The sequence below is a fragment of the Chenopodium album genome, chromosome 3 (assembly GCF_948465745.1).
Source record: "Chenopodium album chromosome 3, dcCheAlbu1.1, whole genome shotgun sequence".
NCBI classification, from domain to species: Eukaryota; Viridiplantae; Streptophyta; class Magnoliopsida; order Caryophyllales; family Amaranthaceae; genus Chenopodium; species Chenopodium album.
The window spans coordinates 75,163,977-75,178,693 of NC_137836.1; the positions used below are offsets into that span (position 1 = coordinate 75,163,977).

Genomic DNA, 14,717 nt, shown 5'->3' on the forward strand with positions numbered 1-14,717 from the left:
CTTTTAATCTACTAATAAGTCTACTCTTTTTGGAAAAATACAAAAAAAAAAAAAAAAAAAAAAAAAAAAAAAAAAACTACAAATCCATAAAGTTATACGGAAGTTTTTAGTTTTTATCTTTTATGTATATTGATGGTGAAAAAAGATTTCATAATAAAAGATAGTCAAATAACAATTACAAACAATTCTTAAGAAAACAAAAATTCTAATCCAAATAATTTAGACTTAAACAATTTTTATCCTATTACATATACAGATAAAAGTACTTTAACGGAAAACAAACTAGTTTAATTAAATTAGGAAATATTCTCAAACTTTTATCATAAGATAGTATTTTATATGAGTAAATATTAAAAAGATATAATTTCTTTTTGATGCAAATATTAAAAGATACAATTTTGATATAGTTAGGATAATTAATTAAATGTACACTACTACACTTTTGGTGTAATCCCAAGACTCTTATATATACTAAACAAAAAAATCAAGTAGAATTCAAAATTATTCAACTTAAGATTTTGCATATGATTGTATTTATACTCCCTGTATTCTCTAACGACTAATTTTTTTGGGTATTGGATTTGTGTTCGTTGAAAAAAATTGTTCCCAATTGCTTTGACAGAATTTATGAAGGGGGTATGTTTTTTGCTTTGATAGAATTTATGAAGGGATTATGTTTTTATGAAGGGATTATGTTTTTTGGACAATATTTAATGCTAAGGGACTAAGTTTTTACTCAGGTGAGTTAAGTTACCGGATTCTTAACTCTAGGTCCCAAAAGGTGAATAAAAAAAACTTAGGTCCCAAAAGGTGAAAAAATTAAAAAACTTAGACCCCAACAATGTACTTAACTCGCTTTATCTTGTACTTACAAATTTTATTGGATTGAATTTTGATCAACAATCAAATTAGAAAAGATATTACAATACTAATACTCCATCCGTTTCTATATGATAGTCTATAAGGAATCAATCACATAAAATAAGAAAAGAAGAATATTTGGAATCTAGCATCAAAATAAAAAGCAATTCATGAATAGTTATGCCTTATTTATTTATTTTATTTATTTTTTTAAGGAAAGCATTAGCCATAATTGCATAAATCAAGAGAGTAATTTCTTTACTTAGAGTCATGTCATTATTTCACAATCAATTAATCTAACCAATCAGAATTTAATATGTATAAAATAAGAAATAAAAACTAAGTTAAAAGTGGAATACATTTAATATGGGTAGATTTTTTTTGAAACGTGCGCCCAAAATAGTATATAGGATTAACAAATTGAAATGGATGGAGTATTAACTATTATCTATAAAATTAGTACAATTTTATAAACTACGGTTCTAGTCCATGATAAAGTCAGTGTTAAATTTCGGGCATGTTCACTTCACTTAATGTCACTTCAGTTTAATTTAGTTTAGCTCCAATCAGTTCAATTTAGTTCCGTTGTTCAGTTCAATTCAGTTTAACTTCAATCAGTTTAGTTCAATTCAGCTCCAATCAATTTAGATCATCATAGCTTGTGCCTAATATTTGGTTTCTTAAGATGGCTTTACCGAAGTCACTTCCTTTGGCTTTTCTTGAGCTAATAAATCAGTATTTCTTGTGTCTTAGATCGGTAATAAGGGCCAAAATGGAATACTAACATGATTAGGAATTCGTTCGGTTAAATTTTTGTTTAGTTCGGCACAACCATTAACACAAGAAAGTAACGAAGAACTAGAAGGTTGGTGATTGCTTGAAGTGAGTTTTTTTTATTTTGTCTGTGGATAGGTATTATCAGTTGCCTATCACAAACTCATCAAAGATTTGCAAGAATATTAGTTTGGTGTTTTTGTTAGATTAAATTATGTCCAATTTCATAATGTACGTACAATCATAAACTGTTAGGGCTTGTTTTCTTCAGCTTATTTTCAGTTCAGCTCACTTCAGCTCCAATCAATTCAGTTCATTTCATTTTCTAATTTCTTTCTCGCATAAAATATTCAGTTTAGTTCAGCTTAGTTTAATAAATCAGAACAGGCCTTTAGTTTATCTTTGGGGTATCATAACTTATTAACTTATATTCTGAATTGTGAGAGATGTAGAATCCATAACAGTTTATTGTGGAATATACCATTTGCTGCTTATATTGAGCAATTTGCTAAGAAGTCTCTGTTTGGATTTTTATTTAACATCAATGCAGTAATACATTAATTCTAGATTTTTCTTTTCATATTGAACAACCATCTGATCAATTTAGTGTTACCATGTTGGCTTGTAAAGTAGTCTTTTTAGTCTTGCATCGGCCTAAAATATAGTTGAAGATTGTGGAGTGCTTCCTATTATGTCTATGAAATGTGAATTATTTGATATGTACATTGTATAAACTATAAAACATGATTCAGTAATAGACCTATAGTCATTTCAATAATGAAAATTGACATGTATGAAATCGATAAATAGATGTCATTATTAAATCCAATTTTGTCCTACCTTGATGTATTTTTGTCTTTCCTACTTTGTTATCGGAGTATGAAAATGTAATCTGATTTTCACTTTTTTAAAAAAAAAATTATAGTTTTGTGGTAGTAATTTATTTTAGTTGGTTGTAGTCCTTGTAGACAAAGAATTAAGAATTGAATTCTTCTAGTTCCCATTAATAAACCAAATTATATGAGTAATAAAGTACAATACGTAAAATCCCTAATTTTGACTTCATTTGTTAGAGTCAAAGTTAATAAAACAAGGGTGAAACACTTGGAAAAAGAGAAATACTTATAATGAAATCAATCAGATAATGAATGTAATGCACATGACATGAGACATGATCCATGACTCCATATCTGTCAGTAATCAACATCAACTTTATTTAATTTAACTACCCACTACTCTTAATAGTAAATTGAAGCCTAACAAGTTACATTTCTTACCCGTTCTCTGATTCTCTCATGTCATCTTCTTACCTCAATTGTAGATTATACTCTAATTAGGCCAACAACATGATGCCCATTATTCCCTCTAAAAAAAATACTTCTTGATATCCATATAATACTTCAACAATTTGACAATTACATTTATGACCCACAACTTAAATCATACCAGTACTTCATATTATTCATATCTATGGTTACACATTAGTAAAAATTAAAATTTAAGGTTGTTCACATTTACTGAACTGAGCTGAGCTGAACTGAACTGATTAGAGTGAACTGAACTGTTTGGAGTTGAATTGAATTGAATTGAGCTAAAACGAATATTTTACGAGAGAGAGAAATTAAGAGTTGAATTGAATTGAACTGATTGGAGCTGATCTGATCTGAACTGAAATTAAGTAAATGTGAACATACCCTTAATATAGTGAAAACACGCATATAAAGTCAACATTTTTTTCCTGATAATATTTTCTTGTGATAGATTAGTAAAATAATACTTGGTAAATAAATCAATAACTATTACGGAATACAACAAAGTAAGCACTAATTCACTATATATACTTCTATGAATAAAGATCGATCATATCGTTGTATGTACTTATTTATTCTTTAGAGTTTAACTATACGCGTTTTCGAGATCAAAACATAAAACCGTCATTATTTCTCCGTATTATAAAACCATTATTAAATGCCATCTAACAACCCATCAATCAAATCCAACCCCTTAAATAAAAAAAATAAAAAAATAAAAATAAAAATAAAAAACTCACTTCACTCTACCCTCACTCACTTAGCTGTAGGCAAAGAAAGCCACCCTTTTCTTCCTTTCTTTCTTTCTTCACCCGCGCTCATTCCCTTCCCACCACCGACGAAAAACTATCAATCCTTTTTTCTTTCCATTTTTCATTTTCTCTCTCCTCCGCAAAAACCCTTCCTTTCTCTCTCATCTAAATGTAAACACCTTTTTTCTGGAAACACATTCACTTTCTCTCTCTACAATCTGGGTTCAACAACAAGGTGGAAATTACGAAGAAGCTTCAACAATGGCGAAGCATGGAGTGTCGGTGATTACCTATAAACTCCTCGCTTCGTCGATTGCCGTTGCTCTTACTCTTTTCTTTTCTCTCTCTTCCTTCGTCTTCACTCATAATTCCGATTTCTCCGATGTTGCCACTTCTGTAAGTTTGATTTAGATCTGTTTTCTGCATTTTTTGTTATTAAACTTGATCAAATTTCTTAGATCGATCATTGTTTGTTGCTAATTTTAGTGTTAAATCGATCTGAATTGTACTGTTGTTTATTTTAATGCCGCATTTGCTTCATTTAATCGTGTTAATTTGCACTTAATTGTTGTTATTATTTATTGTGTAATTATAATTACAGCGCTTGTCGTTTTTTATCGCATATTCTGCTAAATTGTTTTGCTGTGAATTTAATTCGAAAGATTTGGCAAGGAAATTGTGGAGTGCGATTGATTTGTTTTGATGTGAAGTTGATTGCTGCAGGCTATAATTTCTTTGTTAATTTGGAAAAATAAGTATGTTTTTGTTGATAGATTGATTATCTGGTGTGAAATTAGGGTTATAATGCTCAGTGGATTAGTGGTGGATCGATTCGGAGATCGGTGCTGGCACTGAAATCTGATCCGTTAAAGCCTCGTGTTAATCAAATTAAAAAACAAGCTGATGATCACCGGAATCTCGTCTTGGCATATGCATCATATGCCAGGAAGCTTAAACTTGAGAACTCTAAGATGTTGAGGATTTTTGCTGATCTTTCACGAAACTACACGGATCTTTTAAGTAAGCCTGTTTATCGTGCTCTATTTGAGTCCGATGCTCTCTCTATTGATGAGTATCAGTTGCGCCAATTTGAGAAGGAGGTTAAGGAGCGGATCAAGGTCACTAGGCAGTTGATTGCTGAAGCCAAAGAGTCTTTTGACCATCAGCTTAAGATTCAGAAGCTAAAGGACACAATTTTCGGGTTGAATGAGCAGTTAACTAAGGCAAAGAAACAAGGAGCATTTTCAAGCCTGATTGCTGCAAAGTCTATACCTAAAAGCTTGCACTGCTTGTCCATGAGGTTGATGGAAGAGCGAATTGCACAGCCAGAGAAGTATTCTGATGAGGGCAAAGCTCCTATGCCTGCATTGGAGGATCCTAACTTATATCATTATGCAATATTTTCGGATAATGTTATTGCAGCTTCCGTGGTGGTAAATTCGGCGGTGAAGAATGCGAAAGACCCCACTAAACACGTGTTCCATGTTGTGACAGACAGAATGAATCTAGGGGCAATGCAGGTTATGATGAAAATGAAGGATTATAGTGGAGCTCACATTGAGGTGAAGGCATACGAGGATTACACTTTCTTAAACTCATCTTATGTGCCAGTTCTTAAGCAACTTGAGTCCGCAAATTTGCAGAAATTTTACTTTGAGAACAAAATTGAGAATGCCACGAAGGATACTACCAATATGAAGTTTAGGAACCCCAAGTACTTGTCCATGTTGAACCATTTAAGGTTTTATCTGCCTGAGATGTATCCTAAATTACATAGAATTCTGTTTTTGGATGATGATATTGTTGTGCAGAAAGATTTGACTGGGTTATGGGAGATAGACATGGATGGGAAAGTAAATGGAGCTGTTGAAACGTGCTTTGGTTCATTTCACAGATATGCTCAATACATGAACTTCTCACATCCCCTGATCAAGGAGAAGTTTAATCCGAAAGCATGTGCATGGGCGTATGGTATGAATTTCTTTGATCTGGATGCTTGGAGAAAGGAAGGTTCAACCGAGCAATACCACTACTGGCAAAACATGGTAAGATTCGTTTGTTGATTGCGGACATTATCTTATGAATGCCTTTATCTAAACTTGAGTTGTATATGTCTTTCAGCTTATGTTCTCTTGGTTGATGGTAACACATGTATAAATAGTTACAATTATGGTGAAGCACTCTAGGAGGTGATTCCAACCCCAGTTACTATAACTAAATAGTTTAGTAATGTGTTAGGAAGTACAAGTCTACACTCTACAATTCCTGTCATACAGTTGTCTCGTGATTTTGAGTGCGCGAGTGTATGTGGATGTGCTTGTGTGTCCATAATTTGGTACTTGGGTGGTGAAGAAATTTTTTTGGTAATTTGAACTCAGATGAATAGAAATCAATGTGTTATTAGTCCTTCGGGTATCTTAAATTAGTTAGATAGCATTTTCAGTCTTCGTCTTAGGTTAGATACTGCCAAAGTTGTGTGAGTGGCTTGAGGAACCATGTTCTGTATCCTCTCGACAGTGCTCTAAAACTGCGGGCTTTTTTTAATGTGGATCCATTCATTAACTGATAAGGGTGTTTTCGAAAAGTGTAGTCTTTCTGTTTGTTTGCTTGCTTGCTTGCTGAAATTTGGTTAAAGAGTATTATTGTGCAATTTTTTGACAACAATAATTTCATATTGATGCAGAATGAAAATCGAACATTGTGGAAACTTGGGACCCTGCCCCCAGGTCTGATCACGTTTTATTCGACAACCAAGCCACTTGACAAATCATGGCATGTTCTTGGACTTGGTTATAATCCAGCCATTAGCTGGGATGAGATCCGCAATGCTGCAGTTGTGCACTTCAATGGAAATATGAAGCCGTGGCTTGATATTGCCATGGGCCAATTCAAACCACTTTGGACAAAGTATGTTGACACTGAGAACGAGTATGTCCAGGGTTGCAATTTCTCTCTTTAGTTGCTTTTCTTTGGAAAATTCACTGAATATTTGCTAGATAACGGCGGTCAAGTTCGTAAGATTCACTTCATCACTATCCACTCACTTAAAAATCTAGTTACTTTCCATCTGCAATGTAGGAAATTTTTGGTCAATTGTAGAATTCGTTCATGCCATATGATTTAGCATTCAAGCTCTGGTTTTTATTAGCTGTGATTTCCAATCGACGCAACTTGATAATTTGTTCATGTAAAATTTGACAGGACTATAGTTCAGAATTCATGTTACACAACTAAATGTATATTTTGCTCATAAATATATTGTTTGCTCTTATAAATTACTGGCTCTAATTCAGTTTGATGTGTTACACATTTTGCCTTTCATAGAAATTATTTACCTTGGAGTCTAATGGCTCAGAGCAGATGATCTGATTCTTTGGTGGATTACATGCTCTAGTGTTCACATAACTTTGCAAAACTATGTCATCAGTCACAAATACTAATTCACTACCGTCTAAATTTGAGTACAGGTCCATTTATTACAGAGTATTTTCTTATTTTTGTACTTTGTATCATAACCTAGAAAAATACAAGGAAACAGAGGGGGAGCATCTTTCTAGCACTCTTTTGACTACTGATGAGACTTGAGTTGTAGAAGAACGATCTTCATATCATCTAGCGAAGTGAATAAAGCAACACTGCAACAGCTATAAGAAATTGTTTATAATGTTTACGGCAATAGAGCCAGTCCACTCCTGCTTTATTACTCAAAACAGACATCTAGAGTGCAATGCTAACTTGTGAACCATACTCAGAGCCTCAAATTCATATTGTACAATCCTTAACTTTAAATATGATTGCGATGACATTCTACAGCAGCGGCAGCAAAATCTGTTAGCACTAGGCGAGTATCTGTAGGACTGACTTAACGTAACCATTGCTAACTAGTGACTAATCATCAGCCATTGCACATTTGCACCCATTAGTTAAACCAAATGACATGTCAACGCCATTGTTCATCTAGTGGTACTGTGATGAAATACATACTGCACTTTAATCACAAGGACTCCCTGCCATCCATAAAATATGGTACTGTGATGAAATACATACTATGCTTTTTTTTCATGACTCCCTACCACTCAACGCCAAACAAGAATCGATAGTACTCCGTATAATGCTAAATATTATTAAAGTAAGTCCTAATTAAAAGAGGAAAAAACATGTAAACAAAAGAAGATGCAAAAAAATCAATTCAAGTCAATTCATTTTAAATACCAGTAATATCCTACTATACCACAATTTCAACCAAGATAGTAGCAAGACTCTTAAATACTTGCTAGATATACCAACTGAAGTTAGATCTTACATCACCCCTACAATGCACATTAAAAGGGTACTCTACTCAAAAACATTCTTATACTATCTAGTGTATCTCCAAAAGGCAGAGCGGCCAAAATTTAGAATAGGAGGAATAAAGAAGTAAAATATTCCTGTCAAAAGAAGTGACAAAAAAATCAAGCAGAAACTGCTCCCCTGAATAAACTATCCAATCTAATAGATAACTCACTTAAACTCCAGGTGTAAATTGTGCTCTCGAACTTTTGACACCCGAACCTCCACCGCGACTCATCCGCCCAGCTCCATTGCCATTTTGATCATTCCTTTGAAACCCTTCACTACGGTTATGGTATCCTCGGCCACCTCCCCTGTTTCCAAAATCATTCCTGTTACCCTCCCCCCGGCCATATCCTCTTCCTCCCCCATAACCTCCATGCCCTCTACCTCCCTCACCTTTGAATCCACCACCACCTCTTCCTGAGGGGAACCTTCCTCGGATGGGTCCTGCAGATAAAATCACTTTAGCAGATTAGTAAGCCTTCAGAACAACAGATATAATGCAGAACATTTTGAGCTGGGATCAGCATGATCCACTAATGGAGGTGCACAATCCATCAACTCCATAGATCCCCTCCACCATTTTTCAACCATCCTTTTCCCTAATATTTCTTCATTTCATCTCCTTTTTTTTTTTTTCCCAGGGTGGGAGAGAGAGTTGCAGGGAATGAGACACAGTGGATCGAGCCAACAGACATATATGACCAATTAAAAATATTACACTGAAACCAAACTTACCTCGGGAACCAGTGGACTTCTTTTCCTCAATCAAAACTTCACGTCCAGCAATTGTAATGGGAGAAGCCTGCAACAGTAAAATAACAAAGCAGATAAAACTCAAGGGGAATAAAAGAATAAAAAAATTAAAAAATCATCAAGCTAACAAGGGAAGCTCAACGCTATAATTCAGACTAGCAGAATTTCTGCTCATTCCATTATTCACTAGATAACCAATTAATATAAATATTATCAGAAATTTCAGAATATTATGCTCTTCCGACAGCCATTCAGCTCCAAAATTTCTTCAGCACAAAGCAATGACATTTTAATAATAATTATTTAAAAAGCAACCTCATACTAACTAAAGTTAAAAACAATTTTTGAACATCTATTTTAGAAATCAGAGCAAAACATCATAACAGAAAGCTAAATATGTTTTGCTGTCAAAGTTCCAATACAGAAAACAAAAGTGTGCAGTTCTGCAGACTAAAAATTAATCTTAAAGAAAAATCACAAAACAAAAAATTAATTCAGGTAACTTCAACCCATGCTAGGAGTTATAGAATACATTAAGAAAAGGCATAACAGCAACTTCTAGATGGTGAAAAAGCATACCTCAATGGCACTTCGTGCAGCACCAGCCACTTCAAATTCCACAAACCCAAAACTGAAAGTCTATTCCACATAAGCTCATAGTTCAGTAATTAATAAAGGGCAAAAAATCTATTCAACTAAACCAAAACCAAGGACTTCAAACCTACATTATTTTTTCGAATTTGGATGCCACCACTCTTAATTGGGCCAAAAGCTTTGAACGCTTCCTCAACCACGAGATACGGTACATTAAAAGGCAGATTCTTCATGTAGATTGAGTGACCCTCACCTGCCAAAAAGCAGTGTGAAGGAAGTAGCAGTAAGTAATTAACAGTAACTGACTGTCTTCAGAGAAAAGTTCATAACATCGGAATAATGGATAAGTAAGCTACCTTCTGGCTCATGATTATTGCCATCATCAACCACATCAGCACTGGGAGGTAAGTTTGCTGCCACAGGAGCTGCTTTCACAGGTATTTGTTGCTCTTGAGCCTTTGGCGCAGATTTTGGAAGGTTCGGAGTTGGTGCAGTAACAGGAGTGTCTTTCATAACCTTTAACACCACAAAACCAAGTTATCAAGAAAAAAAATGAAACACTGAGTGCCGGGGGGGGGGGGGGGGGGGGGGTATCCAAAATGTTCTGTACTAAATATACTTCACAAGCAAACAGCTAAAGTAGTCATAATAATCACAAAAACAATAGCACACACTAATTCCAATAGGATGATACATTATGATTTATTAAGAGCAAAATTTGGGCTTGAAACTTAAACATGAAGTACTACAAACCTATATTAATGCAGCCTTCTTAACTTCTTGCAAAATTGACAAATAAGTATCTATTAACTTTATACTGGTTTTTTTCTGCTACCCTCCACATCCAGACAAAACAGTTTTTCAGCACATGGAAGAGTAAGAATGTAAACTGTATCACGGTGTAATATTTAGAGAGATTATCAGTTACTACTTACAATAGAAGCATACGACTTTTTAGGGGCCTGTGATTCATTTGGAAGTTCATCAGGAACTTTGACATTTGATTCAACCTCAACTTTGGATTCAACTGCAACCTGTGGGTCAGTTGGAACTTCATCAACCACCTCGGCCACAGGTTCTTCTTCCTCTTCCTCAACTTGAAGTACACCATTCTCATGAGGATTATACACTTCACCATTGGACTCTTCAATAATGTGATTCTCTTGGACTGGTGGTGTCTCTTTAACAAAAAATAAAATCAAGGCAAGAAATTTCAGAACAGGAAGCATAACTCCTATATAAAGCTGATAGCAAATAGAAACAGAAACAATTCATTACCATGAATCGGAGCAGTTGGTGCTATACTACCATTTTGCCCCCCATTTTGATGAGGAACATCTTCAACAAATCTTAAAATGTCATTCAAAACAAAAAACCCTTTATCCTGAGGAGCCAGAAAAAAGGTCTGAAAGAAATCCCGCTTCGTGTCATCAGCATAAATCAAAGTTCCAGTCACGAGAACAATCACTCCCCCATTATAGGATTCTTGCGCATCAACAAACTTGATATCTGCCTTTAAACTTCCGTATGACAGTATCTTCGCATTGATAGCCTAGATAGTTGCAAACAATAGATATCTCATATGAGCAAATATCAAACAGTAACCACTTTCCAAATAATTACAAGAACTATTTACTGAAAAGAAGATTTGACAATTGCATATTAAAATCAGTAAAATACAAGACTTCAATGATACTTATGCTGATCATAACACCCAGTCGCAGAATACCCGTATGGACCATATCCAATCAAAGGACCATAGAAGACCAAATACAGAAAAACTGTAAAATCAAAATACAGTTAACTCGAAGAAAAACAACGAAATCCAATCATAGAGTCACACAGATTATTCATCAGCAGGGCACACGCAATGACGCAACCAACAATTTAATTACCAAAAAAAAAAAAAAAAAAAAAAAAAAAAAAAAAAAAAAAAATCAGCCTACAATTTTGGGAAACTAATCACAACATACAGTAGTATAAACAAACATCATTTATCCATATAAACAAGCAATTCTACTACCCACAAATTTGCATTGATAATTCAACAATATAAACAAACATCATTTATCCCACATAGATCCAGAATACAATTACGTGGAAACTAATCACAACATACTGTAATATATATAAATAAAACTAAAATAACTTTAAAAGTACACATTATTAAAATCTGCTACATATATTATTATAACAAGAAATAATAAATGACCCACAAAAACAAAATAAAAAAAACAATAAAAAAATCAGAGAAAAAACAGAAGCTTACATCCATGGTAGAAGTAAACCCCATAACACCATCATCTCCAGGACGACCAAGCTTACTGATATCCTGATAAAATCGGTAAACAAGTGAAGGAGATTGCTGAAGTATTGTATAATACTGCCTTGCGAACGCATTTCCCACCTAAATCACAACCAAAAAAAATATTAAATATAATTTCCCAAAAAAAATCACAAAATACAAATAATAAAGAAGAAAATTAATGGAGTTACAACCTCATCAGGTGGAATGTAGGAAGTAGGAGGTTGAGATTGGACTGTAGGTGCTGCCATACTTTCGCAAACCCTAGAATGTAGAAAAAATACAACAACAAAAAAAATCGAAAAAATAAATAAGAAATATTAGGTTAATGAAGATCACAAAAAAAGGCGCGATTTCGAGAGAAGAAGTAAAGCATTACCTGAGGATTGTAAATTAGGGTGGATTGATCGAAGGAAATTGGGGAAGCGAGGAGAGAGAGAATTGTAAATTAGGGTTTGAGAAAGGGATATTCTCTCTCCTCGCCGAGAAGAAGGTGATGGTTAGGGTTTAGAGGTGGTGGAGGAAGGAGGAAGTTGCGGCGGCGGAGAGAGAGAAAGAGAGGGGAATTAAAAATAGGGTGAAAATAATAATAATAAATAAAGAAATAAAAAGGAGGGGAGAATAATTGTGTTGGTTTGTTATGAGAATGAGAGGGACTGACGAGTGGGAGAGGAGAGTGAGTGTGGGTACTGCTGATCCACTGTCACGAGGGGTGTGACTGGGTATTGGGTTGTCATTCTCTCTCCTATTTTTGCTATTTAAGGAAATTTTTCAAATGAGGTTATAGCTGTATTTTTAAATTAATAATGAACTCCGTATGTGGCTTGCAATATGGTGTGAGTGTATGACGGAATTATTTGATTAGAATTTATCCGATTAGTGTTTTGGTGTATGTCAGTTTATCGTATGATGTAACTTGTCCAATTAAAAAAAAATGGGTTTAATTCAGTAGTTTTTTTTCGTTTTTTAATCATTAACCACTTGTATTTTACGGAAGTTTTACAAATATTATAGCATATCTATTTTAGAGAACAAAACATCTGTGTTTAGTCTGTTCACGCTGCTTAGTTAATTTACATTTAACCAAGGAAAGAAATACAAAGTTCAATTTTTAATTTCAACATGATTTTTTTTTTTTTTCATTTGATATGTTGCGCTCATTTTAAGAAATTTAAATGAGCTAAAAAAACAACTCTACTATATGCTACCTCTATGTGCACCTGGTGTATAAATAAATCTCTAATAAAACTCCACTCTCAGTCCCTCACACCGCCTAATCTCATCTTCAATAATGTTCACCTGGTGTATTTTTGACTCTTTGTCAATAATGGTCGTGCTCATTTGGGTGTAGAATAACATCAAATTAGTTGAAGACAAAGGGAAGGAACTCTTTTCTGTTTTTATTTGACACAAAAAGGGAAGGAACTCATTAACTCAAGGAAATATGATGTTGCTTACTTTTTCAAATTTATGTGAAAATAATATGGTGTATTTCACTAATTCACTCCACTTTTCTCTCTTGTTTCTTTGTTCTCAACCATTATTTCTTTGGTTTGTATGTTTTTGTTCAACCCCACCATCCCCATTATTCTACTACCCAACCATTGAGATTCTAGTGACTTAGTGAGTATTTTTAAGTTGCATATCAAATCAAATTCAAAAGGTGCATCATCGTTGGGTTTGTTCAAGAGGAAGGAAAACTGGCCCATTTTATGTCAAAGCTTTTCACTGGGCTTAAGTCAGGCCAAAAAAATGTGCCCAAAATCAACTATTTCAGGCCATTTTTCTGGCCTAGACAAAATTAGGATGGCCAAACCCAAAAAAATAAAGAATTGGGCCAGCCTTAGCCCAAAATATGGGCCCAAAAATCTGCCCTAACCTCGAGAATTTTTGGGTCAAGTTGTTGATATTGCACCACTCTTTTAATAACTTAAGCTTTTTATTACTACCTTCGTTTGTTATTATGTGCAACAAATGAGTATTATTAGTGAGGCATAAAAAATTCCTTTGTTGCACATAATAAGAAACGGAGTTAGTATAACGAATTTATGTATTATGTAATATACTTTGTATAGCTTACAATATCTATTTTCTTAATAAATTTTTCATATAATTTTACTAATTGGCAATTAAAGAGATTAATAGTTAAATTTATTTCCCAGCAAATGTTCTACAGTTTTAATCAAAGTAATGCATATACTCGTATCAAAATAGTACGGAGTAATAAAGTATGTCAATTTGAAATACGTACTCCATAGTAATCATTGAAATTTAAGGTTAGGCTCATGACATATTGGTTAAGAGTATTAAGACTTGAGAGCCTGTGTAAAATAGGTCACATTTCAACAAAAAAATAATAATAACAAATAATAAAATTTTTTAAAAAAAAAAAAAAAAAAAAAAAAACATTTAGTGCCTAGCTATCTAGTATATTCAAGCATTGACTACTAAAACCAACCCTGGAAACGATGGTGAATTATTAAATTGGGAAACTTGTTCATGCTATCAGTCCATATTATGAATCACAAATGATTATAGGAATGAAAACACACATGAATATAGGAATGAAAACAAAAAAAGAAGCGATAAACATGCTGTTTGTTTGTAGGGATTAATGGTGGGATAGGGATTAATAAATAATAATCCCATGTATGTTGTAATTCTTGTTTGTTTAACAGGATTCCATATTAAAGGGATGGGAATAAAAACAAATTGAGTTTATCTCTCTACTAGTTTTGTGCCATTTGCGATGTCCGAATTATTTATTGAATTTTAAGATATATTTTTAATTCGAGATAATTCATGACCCGACCCTAATTGACATACATAGTAATAAAATTCTATTATGTTGTGAAGTATATATATATTATTTTAACCGATTAGTATACATTACACATGGATGTTTTACGCTTTGAACTAAAAAAATAAATTTATATGATAATTTTTTAGAATTATAATCTAATAATTATTTTTGATAAAATTATAATTCAATTTACATCTGAAATATTGGTATTTTATCAAAAATTAAACTCT

At 33.4% G+C, this 14,717-nt stretch overlaps 2 protein-coding genes across 2 annotated transcripts; one reads left to right on the plus strand and one right to left on the minus strand.

Annotated features, from left to right (window-relative positions):
- Nucleotides 1-3,691: 3,691 nt before the first annotated feature.
- LOC145624212 (galacturonosyltransferase 8-like) lies at nt 3,692-6,972 on the plus strand. Its single transcript, XM_081677212.1, has 3 exons — nt 3,692-4,093; nt 4,495-5,742; nt 6,381-6,972. Exons 1-3 carry the CDS (start codon nt 3,959-3,961, stop codon nt 6,654-6,656), a joined length of 1,659 nt encoding a protein of 552 aa, XP_081533338.1. The 5' UTR covers nt 3,692-3,958; the 3' UTR covers nt 6,657-6,972.
- An 899-nt stretch (nt 6,973-7,871) lies between these two features.
- Nucleotides 7,872-12,369, minus strand: LOC145624214 (nuclear transport factor 2-like). The gene is made up of 10 exons (XM_081677214.1): nt 12,064-12,369; nt 11,879-11,948; nt 11,649-11,786; nt 10,658-10,931; nt 10,315-10,559; nt 9,736-9,895; nt 9,511-9,632; nt 9,365-9,424; nt 8,768-8,834; nt 7,872-8,476 (listed from the first exon to the last, which is right to left on the minus strand). Exons 2-10 carry the CDS (start codon nt 11,933-11,935, stop codon nt 8,202-8,204), a joined length of 1,398 nt encoding a protein of 465 aa, XP_081533340.1. The 5' UTR covers nt 11,936-11,948; nt 12,064-12,369; the 3' UTR covers nt 7,872-8,201.
- Between the last annotated feature and the right edge of the window lie 2,348 nt (nt 12,370-14,717).